Raw genomic sequence first — 15,393 nt, 5'->3', positions numbered from 1 at the left:
ACAGCAGCATCACCGCCTCTATTTTTCCTACTGGTCATGCCTCTCCCTCCACAGCATTCCTAGCTCTGGCTTATCACCTTATTTGCAGTTTCACTACCTTGACGTCATCCAACGCTATCATCCCATGGCCTTTCTCCTGGTTAGTGCACATCAGCTTCTATCAATAGCTGATCTCTTGGATTTCCGGGCCCCTAAAATGCACGACTCTGCGCTGAATCTTACCTGCCAGACACTCGGCCACTCCTCAAGCTTTCTTAGATCACTTCTCATTCTGTCTCCTCCCTCAGGGATGTCCACTCTGCAGATTTTAGTGTCATCTGCAAAACAGACAAACACTTCCTCCCAACCCCTTCACAAAATCACTCACAAAGATAATGAACAGATATAGCCCCAGGACCTATCCCTTAGGCAGGCCACTCATCAGCTTTCTCTCCTCAAGAGTGAACTCCATTCACCATCACACTCTCATCTGTCACTCAACCAGTATTTAATCCAGTCCACCAGCTTGCAGCCTACCTCCAGAATATATTATTTTATTTATGACCCCCCTATGCGGGGGCAGTATTAAAAACTTTTCTGAAATCCTAGTATACCATATCCAGTGCATGCCTCAATGTTATTCTCTGGTCACACAGTTAAAGAAATTGATCAGATTTGTTTGACATCATTTCCCTCTAGTAAAATCATTCTGCCTCGGATCCTGAAACCTGCTGGCTCCTAGACACTGAATATCGTCAGCATAAGATGACGGATAACACCCATGTTTCTTGGATAAGAACGGCCAAAGGTGAAATGAAAATGTTAAACAATAATGGAGAAAGTATAGAGCCCTGAGGGACTCCTGTTGGCAAACCCGATTTCTCATTAGCCCAATCCATTTGAAATGAACGATCCATGAGATAAGATATGAACCAGTTCAAAACCCCATCTGCAACACCAATTTCCACCAATTGATTAATGAGTAAAGAATAACTGATAGTACTGAAGGCAGCAGTCATATCAAGAAAAATAGTAACGGCAGCATCGCCCAATTCTGAATGCAGTCTAATGTTATTTATTAATGAGAGCAAAGCAGATTCCGTACTATTGTTAGTATGGAAACCAAATTGGTTGGGATGTAAAAAAAAAAATCATTAAGTTGATTAAAAACTACTTTTTCAATGATTTTTTAAATTATTGGTAAATTAGAAATCTGTTGATAAGTGGACAAAAAATTCAGGTCTAAGGATTCTTTAAGATTGCTAGAGTCAAACCGATCTTCAACAAATTAGGAAGTCTCCAATAATTTTGCTATTGTCAAGGTCAGACTAACCAGCTTGTAGTTTCCAACCACCCCTCTGTAACTGTCATAAAGAATATAAGAAGGTGCCATACTGGGTCAGACCGAAGTCCATCAAGCCCAGCATCCTGTTTCCAACAGAGACCAAACCAGGCCATAAGAACCTGGCAAGTACCCAAAAACCAAGTCTATTCCATGCAACTGTTGCTAGTAATAGCAGTGGCTATTATCTAAGTCAACTTAATTAATAGCAGGTAATAGACTTCTCCTCCAAGAACTTTTTAAACACAGCTATACTAACTGCACTAACCACATCCTCTGGCAACAAATTCCAGAGTTTAATTGTGCGTTGAGTGAAAAAGAACTTTCTCCAATTAGTTTTAAATGTGCCCCATGCTAACTTCATGGAGTGCCCCCAAGTCTTTCTACTATCCGAAAGAGTAAATAACCGATTCACATCTACCCGTTTTAGACCTCTCATGATTTTAAACACCTCTATCATGTCCCCCCTCAGCCGTCTCTTCTCCAAGCTGAAAAGTCCTAACCTCTTTAGTCTTTCCTCATAGGGGAGTTGTTCCATTCCCCTTTTCATTTTGGTAGCCATTCTCTGTACCTTCTCCATCGCAATTATATCTTTTTTGAGATGCGGCGACCAGAATTGTACACAGTATTCAAGGTGCGGTCTCACCATGGAGCGATCTAGAGGCATTATGACATTTTCCGTTTTATTCACCATTCCCTTTCTAATAATTCCCAACATTCTGTTTGCTTTTTTGACTGCCGCAGCACACTGCACCGACGATTTCAATGTGTTATCCACTATGACACCTAGATCTCTTTCTTGGGTTGTAGCACCTAATATGGAACCCAACATTGTGTAATTATAGCATGGGTTATTTTTCCCTATATGCATCACCTTGCACTTATCCACATTAAATTTCATCTGCCATTTGGATGCCCAATCTTCCAGTCTCACAAGGTCCTCCAGCAATTTATTATAATCCACTTGTGACTTAACTACTCTGAATCATTTTGTATCATCTGCAAATTTGATTGTCTCACTCATCTTATTCTTTTCCAGATCATTTATAAATATATTGAAAAGCACCAGTCCAAGTACAGATTCCTGAGACACTCCACTCTTGTCTCCAAAGATTTATTTCAGCAGAGCCTTCAGCGGACCCACCACACCCTCTCTGAGCTCCCTCCCTATTTTTTCCTAGAATCTAAATTTTCTAAATAGTTCCCCATCCCCCCAGCTTACCTTCCCAACCATGTGACATACCCCTACAGGCTCTGACCCAGAGTAGTGTAAATTACATTATGCCTGGTGAAGGCAGGGAAGGTAAAAGCTGCCTGCATATGCCAGCACCCGACAGTAAAGCTTAAGCAGTCATTGGTAATTTGGGGGTTTTTTTGTGGAATTCTTAAGGTTTAGCAGAGAGACCAGGGCACAATATTTGCCTATCCCTGAAAAATGCATGGATATCAAAATCTGACCACCAATCAATTAGATTTAGTTCAGCATTAAAAAAAAAAAAGACATCCAAAAGAAGGCATCAAACTTAGTACCTGATTCACTAAGGGTTTTTCCCATAGACACAAAATGGGAGAAAAGCCTTAATGAATCTGGCCCTTTGTATGCTATGGAACATCACAGCTAATATTTAAGATTCTGTAAGCTGTCTTTATTTTATATTGTTTTGACTTAATAAACATTAGACTTTAAAATAAAGAATCTTATAGTGTAGGGCAGACATGAATTTAACTCCATTTGTCTATCTGCATGATATTCCACCTTTTGATCTTTGTAGCCGAAATTACCCTGTTACCTATCATTATTAGAGCTAAGCCACGGTGCCCTAAACACAGTCTTGGCATTGTGCTTATCACCGGGTTCTTTAATACTGCTGCTTTCAGGTGACCTTTTAATAGCGCAACCTGTAAAATGTTTTCCCTTTTTCACTCTCTCTCCCTGAAGCTGCAACAGGAGGATAAATAACCTTTGCGCAAACAGCATAAAGGCTTTTCACTGAATTTTTCTGGTAATAGACATTTTTTATCAGTCCTTTGAGTGTCGTTAATTGTCTGCCACAGTACTCGTGGGCTACAGCTCCAGCACTGGCACTTTGGGCTGATTTACCAAGGGTTTTTTTTCCCCCTATATATAGACACATACAGCTCGATCCAGTATCGTCCGCTCGAGGATTGCCCGTCTGTAACGTGCTCGTAGCGCACAATTCGGGCGCGCAAGGCAGTTCGGCGATACAGTCTCCAGTTTCACGCGTCCGTATCGCTTCTGAAAACAGACGCATAACCCTTTCCGCACCCGGCATGTAAATGAACGAAAAAGCTGTATAATGAAGGAATTAGCTATTCCCCTGCGATACTGTAACGGGCGCTGATATTATCTCCTCCGTAACCCGCTGTTCTGCCGCGGCCTTAACCTGCTAGTTTACCGCCTCCCCCTAGTAGGAGTTAGTGTAGTGTAGTGTAGGGTAAAAACATTGCTTACCCGCCCTGGTCCCGTCCGGTCTCCTGCAGCCCCGTCCGGACCGGACGGGGCTGCAGGAGACCAGACGGGACCAGGGCAAAAAAAAAACAAACGAAAAGTAGCAAGGCTCGGGCCTGCTATGGTAAGTGTAAAAAGTGTAAAAAACAAAAAACCTGTGTGTTATATAAAAAAATAAAACAATTTTAAATACCTGTCGGAGGGCCGTGGGTCCAGGCGGCCGGTGGGCGGCGGGCAGCCATCAGCGGCATCCGGTAGTCCCTTCTCCCTTCCTCCCTCCCTCCCCTGCCTGGATGAGCGCCAAAATCGCACGGGCGGGTCGGCAGCGGGGGGGGGGGGGGGGGGCGGCAGCAGGATCCGGGAGCGGCGGGTAGGCAGCAGCGGGGTCCGGGGGGTCCGGGGCAGCGGCAGCGGGGGGGGCGGCAGCGGGGGGGCGGCAGCAGGATCCGGGGGCGGCGGGTAGGCAGCAGCGGGGTCCGGGGGTGGCAGCGAGATCCGGGGAGCCAGCAGCGGCAGCATGTTCGATCGCGCAGGCAGGTAGGTGGCAAAGTAAAGATGGCCGCCTGCACGGGAAAATCGTGCAATTGGCCGCTGAAGACGTGACGTCACGACGTTTGGCGTCACGGGGTGTGACGTCACGTCTTCAGCAGCCAATTGCACGATTTTCCCGTGCTGGCGGCCATCTTTACTTTGCCACCTACCTGCCTGCGCGATCGAACATGCTGCCGCTGCTGGCTCCCCGGATCTCGCTGCCACCCCCGGACCCCGCTGCTGCCTACCCGCCGCTCCCGGATCCTGCTGCCGCCCCCCCGCTGCTGCCCCCCCCCCGCTGCCGCTGCCCCTGCCCCCCCGGACCCCGCTGCTGCCTACCCGCCGCTCCCGGATCCTGCTGCCGCCCCCCCCCCCCCCCCGCTGCCGACCCGCCCGTGCGATTTTGGCGCTCATCCAGGCAGGGGAGGGAGGGAGGAAGGGAGAAGGGACTACCGGATGCCGCTGATGGCTGCCCGCCGCCCACCGGCCGCCTGGACCCACGGCCCTCCGACAGGTATTTAAAATTGTTTTATTTTTTTATATAACACACAGGTTTTTTGTTTTTTACACTTTTTAAACTTTTTTACACTTCCTGGTGCCTGTCATTTCAAATGTCATTTGAAATGACAGGTACCAGCGCACCCAGGTTACTGTATAGGCGCTGTTACAGCGCCTATACAGTAAAATGGGTTGCGCGGGCATAACCCTTCCCTAACGCTTCACAGCCGCGGCATGCATTTGCATGCGATTAGAGGAGAGTATCGGGGAGTTAGTGAAGAGAACTGTGCGTGCGGGGAGGAAGGGTGCGCCTGACACTACCTCACTGTTTTTACCGCGGCCTTACTGGATCGAGCCGATAATCAGAAAAAAGCCACAGAAGAAAGAGTCAATTTTTCCCTTGCTGTGCCTCATTCTCCCAAACAACATGTAAGCCGTAACTCCTGCTCTGCCTTCCGATGCTGTCATGCAGTGTTAAGTATTAGTGTGCATAATTATCTTTCCTGGAATTTACTGTATGTACGATTTTTGCCAAAGCACCTAAACAGCACGTAGAAGAGCGCCATCTGACAGCTATGGGCCAGTCCCATTGCAACTGTGCAAAGAAGCAATAGCAAGTAAGTACGCTGCAGAATTACAGCTGCTGGGAAGAAAAGAATGAAGCAGCGAAAAGTTAGCACTGGGGGGGTTGAGCACCCTGAAAAATTCACTTTCTCGCTCATATTGCTGCTGTAAGCATCTCGCCACATTCTCTCACGTCTTCTGCGTGCAGGATACCAAAGAGGCTCAAGGGACAGCCATCCCTCTACCTTCAACACAATGACAACAGCAGCAGGTGTCCCCTGAGAAGGTGGCAGTGCACATCCATAACAACAGCCCTTCCCCTCACTTGCCAGATATAAATCAAGCACGCATTCTGGACAAGAGGCATCAATCTGGAAAAGAAAAACATCACCGGCATGCAAAATAATGTCACCAGAGGCAAGGCTCCCTTAGCTCAGCCTGCTGAGAGCATAACCAAGGACAGGGGAAGATTTCCCTTTCCTGAAAGTCTGTGACTTATGTTTAGTCAACATTCATGCCTATTCTCCCTGCTGAGCAACCTAGGGAACTTTCCTCAAAACACAGATTGAAGCTTTAGTTTCCCTATTTGGAGGAAATCTGACAAACACCACTGCCACTTGGGGAAAAAAGAAACAATACATTACAGTTAACAGATCTTGACAGTTCTACCTGCAAAAAGTATTTTCAAACAGAGTACCACAAAACTGTATTTATATGACTTGTTATTGAAAAAAAAAAATATATATATATGTGTGTGTGTGTACACATAAACACATGGTATACTTTCCATAGACAGTTACTTTAAATTGTAAATGTTCACCTAAGTCAGCCAGAGTATTTTGCTTCTGGCATCAGTTCCCAGGATAAAATTGTTTGTTTTGACATGAAATGGCTGATCAAACAGTGCTGCTGACTGTGTACACTTTCACATAAGCCTCCCATTCACAGAACCTCTCCAACAAACGGGCTATACACAGTCCAGTGGAAAGAATAAACCAGACCAAGGCAAAAAGTCCACTCATCTTGAAAAGTTTTACTTTTGTATCTGTAGTTGCCATCTGGGCAGGTGGGAAGGAAAGATAAGACAAGAATCGGTCAAACTGGTTGGACAACCAGATGGAAGTTGGGAGTTTGGCTGCCAGATAGCCAATTTGCCCCTGAACTTGTCACCAGCTGTGCTACAATTACACTCCTAACACATCTGGAACCTGTTTTTCATCATCACTTTCTGGCCAATCATATAAATGCTATTAAAAAGCACTATTTATAAGCCAGAAACAAAAGGATATTGTTTTGCAGCTCAGCTGTAGAATTGTATTCCTAAGTAGGGCACACACCCTTCACCCTTGTTTCAGCTACGGTTCCAGACACCAGTCTGGGAAAATCATTCTTTGGAAAACTATAAATAACCGTCACCCCAGCAGACATGCCCTGGATCAAAACTAAATAGATGACTCAGTGGGAAAAACAGTACATGCCAAGCTGGCTAATGCCCAGCTACCGTGTTGTGTAACTCATGTGCAGACTTTGGGGGGGTTCAAAACTTTAAAGCCGAGACGGGCGTGCAGAAGCCACATTTGCAAGGCAAGATCCTTGAACCGTAATTACACATGCCCAGCAGGTACATTCATGGTGAAGCTCCAGAATAAAAACTCTTAAGAGACAAAAATCACCCTGCAAAAAAAAAAAACAACTTTTAAGTCAACAGTAATGTCTGGAATGTATTTGCCACACTCTGCATCTTCTCTATTTCAAAACAGTCGTATCTAATGTCAAACAAAATTGGAGCCACATTCCAAAACCAAACATGAGCAAAGGCAGCTTAAAAAGCACACAAGCCATGCATCAAACTAAACAACAACAAAATATTGAAACCCATTTTCAAGGAAAACCTGTTGATTTGTTTTTCAAATGAGTAGGCAGGGCCTGGTTTCTGCCATTCTCTTCTGAGGGCAAAACTCTTTTGAGGGCAGAATCCTTCCTACCCCATACAACACAAAACACAAATCACTTGTCTTAGAAACAAATCTGCAAACTAAACATGAACCAACCTGACATATTTCCTGGTGTATGCTCCTTGGAAAATAATACACATATACACACTTTTTCCCCCCCCTCCCTATAAGGTAGCCATTGTAAAGCTGCTTCTAAAGTTCACTCGGTAACTGTGTCATCAAAACCACTATGGTATTTTTGAACGCCTTATCTTTGTGTAGCACGGGAATCATTATCATATCGTTAAATGTCATTGTTCGCATAGGCTCGAGTATGCATCACTCTTTTCTAGGGCTGCCAACTCCTGGCCACAAATATGTGATTCAGTACTCCCGTCCTGAAACACACAAGAGCACTGGCTGCCAGGGGTACTTCAGGTCAACAGGAGAAATGCCTTTCCCTGAAAGGAAAATAAATCTCACCTAGATCACTATGCTTCCATCTAACACTTTGCAAGTCGATGACATTTACCGGTACAGAAAAGAGATAGGAGGGCTATCAACAGGATGTTAGGTCCTCACATCTGTGCAGAGCTTGTTTCCTCTCTCACAATTTGCCAGAAAGGCAGCCTCTTTCTCTCTCTTGCCTGCTCTGTGGATCTGTTGAGGGCATGTTAAAGAGGAGCACAAGTCAAACCCCCTAACTTAAAAGCACCTACTGCATGAAATCTCTCAAAATGTCGATACAAGACACATTCTGATCAAGGTGGCCAACCGGGTTTGGATTCACTTTGGGCTCGCTGGAAGGTTTTTCTGCCTTTCAACAGCTAGCCTCGCCTGTAAGCAGGCAACTGTCACTGCAGTCCCCTGACAACAAAGCCAGGCACCTCAGAAGCTGAAGCACGCAGGATTCGGGCTGGGCAGGGGAGTTTGGGTAGATCATGAATATTTCAGTCCTTTGGTCATCATTAGTCAGAGATCGAGTATCATGCACGGCACTGTGCCACACACACCGCTCTGGTGCAACTCCCTCGCTATGAGCCAAATGCACCGAACATTGCCCCCAGCCCCAATATGAATAAGCCCTTAGATATTTATTCCGGAACTCCGATCGCCCCTGCAAGCGTGCATGCAGGCAGGACCGCAGAGAGGCGGCTGCAGGCACCGCTCCGATCGGGCCGCATCAATGGGATCAGCCGAAGCCAGACTTTGTTGTCGCTGTTGTTGGGGATTTGTTTTTTTTGTGTTCTTTTTTTTTTTTTTTTGTAACAGTTAATCTGACACATAGACCCACAAAGTGCCTCCAAGCTTATACCAATGGAAGGAGCAAAAGGCTGAGTCCGAGCTCAACACTCTCCTTCCCGAGCTTCCATCACCACATACCCTACGGGCCGGTGACAACCCCTGCACAGAGCAAGAGGCCGCTTCTTCCTTTCCCCGATCACGGGGCAAGAAAACAAGCAAACAACAACAAGAGATATGACTGCTTGCTTCTTAATGCAAATAACCTCCCGGTAGGATTTAATCAGCCTGAGCTCTGAAACGCGCCACCTTGTGCTTTCCTCGGGCTCGCTCCATCCGCACTTTCTCTCCAACAACATAAAAAGGACCCCCCCCCCCAGCACGTGGAGCGCGCGGCCCTGTCTTACCTTTCATCCACTCCAGCACTTGCGCGGGGCTCCACTTTGTAACGGGCTCCATGGCGCGCGCGCCCCCGCCAACTCGTCCCGGCGTTCGGGAATTGGCGCGGCCGACAATCGCCGCCGTCCTATTGTTTCCGCCGCCGCCCCCTCCCCCCCCTCCTTCTCCGCGCCTCGCCGGGATCCCAGCTCAGGCTCCCGCCGCCGCCGCTGCCTCTCCCATGCCAGAGTCCCGGGCCTCCCGCTCCCTCTGCTCCGGCCCCCCGAGCGAGCCGGCCGGCTGTGACTGCGCCTCCCGGCAGGAGGGAGGGGAAGGCTCGGGTTACAGGCTCAGCCGAGAGCCCGGGCTGTGTCTCTCTCTGTGTGTGCGTGCGCTTGCAGGCGCGGGGGTGACTGCAACTACTTCGGAGAGGGAAGGGCCGCCCAGCGATCGCTCGCTCTCGCACCCAACGGCAGCACGAGCCAACGCGCTTCAGCCCAGCCCTGGCATGGAGTGTATACAGAATAGATACATTTAATCGAAATCCTGGCAAACTTTACTTTGCTAAAAGCCACACCGCAGTTGTCTTGCTTTATTCAAATCCAGCCTAAAACTCCGCCTTTTTTTAGACTGCTTTTCCAGCTTAACCCCTGGTTCTCCTGATCATGACTTTGTTGGTTTCTAACCATTTGCCATAATAAAAATAACTCCCGAAGTCTCTTTAATCTGTATGGAATTTTTTTTAAATGTTAGTTTCTCATTTTCCACAATATATAAAAATCAAAGCAGGGAGAAAAAACCCAGGAAAATTAGGAAAATCAATACAACCAGCCCCGGAATTAGGCATAGGTAACATAGGCAAGTGCTTAGGGCGCCACATTTTGAAGGTGCCCAATATCCAGGCCAAAGAGGAGCCCGCTGCATGCTTTAGGGCCATGTGCCAACACAGCATCAAAGGGGTGCTGCCATGGCACTCTGCTTATGTAGGGGCGGTTCTATCATGATGCAAGGTGAGGTGGCCGCTCCAGGCAGCAAACGTTTGAGGGTGGCAAAAAGTCCCCCCACCCTAACACTCCTGCGACATCCACTTCACCTTGCCACTAGCACGTGAGTGTTGAAATACCCATGGAGCTGCAGGGGACCCCATTCCACTGTGGCCGAAGAGTGATCCAGTGGGGCCATTGCAGATCCCATCCTGTTGTGGCCCGAAGAAAGAAGATCCAGCGGGGCCGTGGTGGAACCCATCTCACCGAGAGCAAAGAAAAGAAACCAAGTAGAGCTGCTGTGAAGCCCATCCCGCTACAGCCCAAAGAGAGAGGTCCAGTGGGGCAAATGGCATCCTGCCAATGTCTAAAGAGGATACCCAGCATAGTTCATCCTGCTGTGGACCAAAGAGAGGAGGCCCATTTGGACCGTGGCTGATCCCATCCCACCACTACCCAAAAAAAAGAGGCCTAGCAGAGCTGATCCTGCCGCATGCCGAAGCGAAAAGACCCAGCAGGACTGTGGTGGAGCCCATTCTGCTGCAACCCAAAGAGAGAAGAGCCAGCGGGACCGCAGCAAAACCCATCCTGCTACAGCCCAAAGAGAGGATGCCCAGTGAGGCTGTGGTAGAGTCCATCACACCACAGCTCAAAAGGAGGCCTGGCAGGACAGCAGTGAGCCCATCCATCACGGCCCAAAGAGAGGAGGTCCAGTAGGGCCACGGCCAAGTCCATCCTGCTACAGCCCAAAAGGTGGGGGAAACACTAAGAATGTGTACATGAACCTGTATGCATGTGTGAGAGAGTGAGAGAGCCTATATGAATGTATGCGTTAACTGGAAGTGTGCGTGTGAGAGAGCCTGTATGCATGTGCAAGTATGTGAGTGTGTGAAAGAGTCTGTGTGCATGTGTGTGTGTGGTGTGGATGTGTGAGAGAGTGAGAGCCTCTATACATGTGTAAGTGTATATGGGTGGAATGAGAGCCTCTATGTATTTGTGGGTGTGTCTATGAGAGCCTGCGTGCATGTATGAGTGTGTGTGGTGTATGTGAGAGCCTGTGTGCATGTGTATGTTGTGGGTGTGTGAGAGCCTGTGTGCATGTGTGAGTATATGTGGTATATGTGATAGTCTGTGTGCATGTGTGAGTGAGTATGTGTGTGTAAGAGAACCTTTGCACTGATCTGGAGAGGGTGCTACACACACAGACCCCCACCATTCACCCAATTCCCACTTCTCTAGGGGGCAAATGCTGGGGAAGTATATGAGGCAGGTGATAGGGTTCCTGCGAGTGTGGCAGGGCTGCCAGATACTAAAATTATTATCGCTGACATTCCATCTGCCACTTCTCTGGGAATTCTGACCCCTGCTTTCCCCCATCTGCATCATTTCAAATCACTGAAAGGGCCAAACTCCAAGGGGACACCCCCGGCCCTCTCAATGATTTGACCTGTGCCATGGTTGAGGGGTAGGGAAAGTGCTTTCTTATCCCTCACCTCAGGCAGCAATTACCTTGAGCCGCCCCTGTGCCTATAGATGCCAAAACCTTATATCCAGCTCTGAATACAACCAAAATATTTTTCCCCACTATCTTAATTAGACCTCAAAAGGAGGGGGTGAATATAGTGAACTAAACAAAACACACAAAAAAAAATGCACACAAATTCATTGCAGTTATTTTACAGCTGAAGATCAATTACCTTCCTTACAGGGCGGAATGCAGGAAAATATCAGCCCAGGTGATGTTTTCAGAACCAGCCCACAGAGGGGCCAATGCATAAGACATGTGTTGAAAATGGGCATTTGAATTGAGCACCCATTTTCCTAACTTGCACGCAGCCACATCCCCTGGCCGCCCAATGCAGTATTTAAAGGAGGGGCTGCATAAAAAAGGATGCACTAGGGGAGAATTGTGCCTCTCCAGTGCTCAAAAGCATTGGGCATCCACAATTGCAATGGGCACTCAATATGAGACTATTTTTATCCCGCTTCTGGCCAATTTTGATAGTGGGAGACTTCAATTACCCCAATATTGACTGGATAAATGTATCATCGGTACATGCTAGAGATATAAAGTTCCTGGATGGAATAAATGACATTTTTATGGAGCAATTGGTCCAGGAACCAACAAGAGAGGGAGCAATTTTAGATCTAATTCTCAGTGGAGGACAGGATTTGGTGAGAGAGGTAATAGTGGTGGGGCCGCTTGGCAATAGTGATCATAATATGATCAAATTTGAATTAATGACTGGAAGGGGAACAGTAAGCAAATCCACGGCTCTTGTGCTAAACTTTCAAAAGGGAAATTTTGATAAAATGAGAAAAAATGTAAAAAAAAAACCTGAAAGGAGCAGCTACAAAGGTAAAAAGTGTGCAAGAGGCATGATCATTGTTAAAAAATACCATCCTAGAAGCACAGTCCAGATATATTCCACACATTAAAAAAGGTGAAAAGAAGGCAAAACGATTACCGGCATGGTTAAAAGGGGAGGTGAAAGAAGCTATTTTAGCCAAAAGATCGTCATTCAAAAATTGGAAGAAGGATCTAACAGAAGAAAATAGGATAATGCATAAACATTGGCAAGTTAAATGTAAGACATTGATAAGACAGGCTAAGAGAAAATTTGAAAAGAAGTTGGCCATAGAGGCAAAAACTCACAATAAAAACTTTTTAAAATATATCCAAAGCAGAAAGCCTGTGAGGGAGTCAGTTGGACCGTTAGATGATCGAGGGGTTAAAGAGGCACTTAAAGAAGATAAGGTCATTGCGGAAAGATGAAATGATTTCTTTGCTTCGGTGTTTACTAAAGAGTATGTTGGGGAGATACTCTTTCCAAAGAAGGTTTTCATGGGTAATGATTCACATGGACTGAACCAAATCACGGTGAACCTAGAAGATGTGGTAGGCCTAATTGATAAACTAAAGAGTAGTAAATCACCTGGACCGGATGGTATGTACCCCAGGGTTCTAAAGGAACTCAAAAATGAAATTTCAGACCTATTAGTAAAAATTTGTAACCTATCATTAAAATCATTTTTTCCTAAATAACTAAGTATTAGATCATACCCTAGACCAAGGGAGAACAAACAGGGCTGCGGTCCCCTTGGCAATCGATTTGGTTCCCCTCAAGTTTGGTTACATTTTTCATATATATCTATATATCCTGGATTCCTGATCTGCTGTTAGTCGTTTGCCAACCAATCAGCTCTTGAATCAGTATAATGAGACAACCATATTGCCAGCCAGTGTCAGGCACACACACACACGCTCCCCTCTTGCTCTCAGTATGTGGGTGTGTCTGCGTCTGAGCAAGAGAGTGTGTGTCTGTGTCAGAAAGACTTACACCCACACAGTCACAAAGTATGAAGGTGGATGGGGAGAGCCACTGACCCAAAGCAGCACAGCTCCAGATGGACTCTTTCTTTCCCACGTGGAGCCGGTGCAGTCTGGGCTGGTGTAAGAGTATTGGGCACCATGAACTTTACAGCCTTACACCCCCTCCAGCCCCACCCTCCCTATATGCAATTAATATTTATGCATTTATAAATAATTTTACATGAAGGACAGCCAAAGTACAGTCTTCAGAGTTAAAAATATGACGTGTATTATATTGCCCGAAAGCACGTAGTAGTGGCAGAGAAAACAACACACACATATAGAACAAAATACAATTTAATTAATGTATGGCTAAACATGAATCACTGGTCAATACATTTCGAAAAACACAATTTTTATTAGTTTCCTATATTAACAGAGTCACGTAAACAGTGTACTTCAATTAATGTGTAGTTTAGTAACAAAATTCTTTTACAATTCTGAACCAAGAAGCCCAACACGGCCGTGTTTCTCTTCAGGGCTGCATCAGGGGGACAGAGGCACTGTACATCTCTATGGAAAAACAAATGCAAATAGTATTGAGCAGGTTGGCTAACACCAGAACATTATAAACAGTCATAAATATTCAAAAATAAACAAGTGATAGCATAAGCAAGAGTATGTGGGGTAGGGCTTGAAGTGCAAGCATTCCGGATAGAAAAATAAAAGAGGGAGGGGCCAGGAAGAGGGGGAGGAGGGGAGAGGGAAGGGGCAGGAAGAAGGAGAGGGGAGACAGAAAAGGATAGATAGCATTAAGACAAAAAAGCAGGTGAAAAATTCAAATTTGCGAAAGAAGGAAGCTAGTGGAAAAACATTGTTTGAAAAAAGATTATTCGAAAGAGGATGTATCTTAAGGGTGAAGTGCACAACCAGGGACAGACCTTGAAATTGACTGTGAATATAAATTAAGGTTAGGGCTTTTTTTCTTTATTCACAGTCAAATTCAAGGTCTGTCCCTGGTTGTGCACTTCACCCTTAAGATATATCCTCTTTCAAATAAGCTTTTTTCAAACGTTTTTGCACTAGCTTCCTTCTTTCGCAAATTTGAATTTTTCACCTGCTTTTTTGACTTAATGTGTCTAGCCTTTTCTGTCTGTCTCCCCCTCCCCTTCTTCCCGCCCCTTCACCCCCCTTTCCCTCTCACCTCCCCCCCCCCTCCCTCTCCCCTGTTGTGCTGCAATGGGAGAGAGCACCAGGGGGCACTCCCCAGCGCGGGACAAGTGTTGTGTGCCCTTGCGGCGAGACGGTCCTCATCTGGGAAGGAGTGAAGACCAAGCCCCTGCCAATCTGCGCAGCCTCAGTGAGACCAACCAAGCAAGGTTGCCCTCTGAGTAGTCCTCTGACCACTCCAAGCCCTTTCGGACCTGCCGCAGGGAGCAGAAAAGGCGGCAGGCCGGACAGGAGGCAAGGGTGGACTGGAACCAAAGTTGAAGACTCAGATGCTGATGAAGACGGACTCAGACGAAGATCAGACTCAGATGAAGATCAAACTCAGACGAAGATCAGACTCAGGCGAAGATCAGACGAGTTAAAATCAGGATAAAACTCAGGATGAAGAAGACTCCAGATAAGGCACTAACACCCACAGCTGGGGAAGAGGCTGCAGTGGCCAGAAAGGCCCTCAGGCTATCCACTGGAGCACTGCCTGCCGGAGGCTAGGCGTAGCCAGAGTCAAGAGCATCGGAGGAGAGATTAGACAAGCCTCTAAGGTGAGGATCCAGGGCATCCGGGACGGACTCTCCGGACACTCGGTGAAGAGCAGCCAGGACGGACGAAACAGACGTCCAGAAAGCTCCAGACCCAGGAGGTGACAGACAGGAACATGGAGATCCTCAGCTCAGACGATGGAGGAGACCCATCAGCGCCCTACACACCCCAGCGGGGGTGGTCACAGACCACGCTTGGAAGGATCAAGTGAAGCCTTGGACATCTGGAAAGACAGACATCAGTACATCAGACTGGATGAAGGAACATCAGGATGAAGGAGACATCAGGAACAGACGGACATCAGCAAGGACCAGAACAGACGACGACAAAGGATCCAAGAAGAACACAGGAATGCCATGCAGGAGCGAGGAGTGCAAGGAAGTCCTAGAGAA

At 46.8% G+C, this 15,393-nt stretch overlaps 2 protein-coding genes across 4 annotated transcripts in view; one reads left to right on the top strand and one right to left on the bottom strand.

The window, feature by feature from the left end:
• CNKSR3 (CNKSR family member 3) overlaps window positions 1-9,490 on the bottom strand; it is a 226,850-nt gene extending 217,360 nt beyond the window's left edge. The window contains exons 1-2 of one of the 3 annotated variants that reach the window (XM_029594413.1): window positions 8,968-9,489; window positions 7,802-7,978 (exon numbers count right to left, since the gene is read on the bottom strand). Coding sequence is in view for 1 of the 3 variants with exons in the window: in XM_029594412.1 (XP_029450272.1) it covers window positions 8,968-9,019 (52 nt within the window). In the remaining 2 variants the exon portion in view is untranslated. Of the gene's footprint in view, window positions 1-7,801; window positions 7,979-8,967 lie in introns of all 3 variants that reach the window. The other 2 variants (XM_029594414.1, XM_029594412.1) reach the window with 2 other exon arrangements.
• Window positions 1-15,393, top strand: part of GPATCH11 (G-patch domain containing 11) — a 1,168,394-nt gene that overhangs the window by 1,052,547 nt on the left and 100,454 nt on the right. The window lies entirely within an intron of this gene.

Source organism: Rhinatrema bivittatum, chromosome 3, assembly GCF_901001135.1.
Source record: "Rhinatrema bivittatum chromosome 3, aRhiBiv1.1, whole genome shotgun sequence".
Lineage (NCBI taxonomy): Eukaryota > Metazoa > Chordata > Amphibia > Gymnophiona > Rhinatrematidae > Rhinatrema > Rhinatrema bivittatum.
Note: the sequence above shows the minus strand (reverse complement) of the source record. Positions and strands in the feature narration are given on the sequence as shown.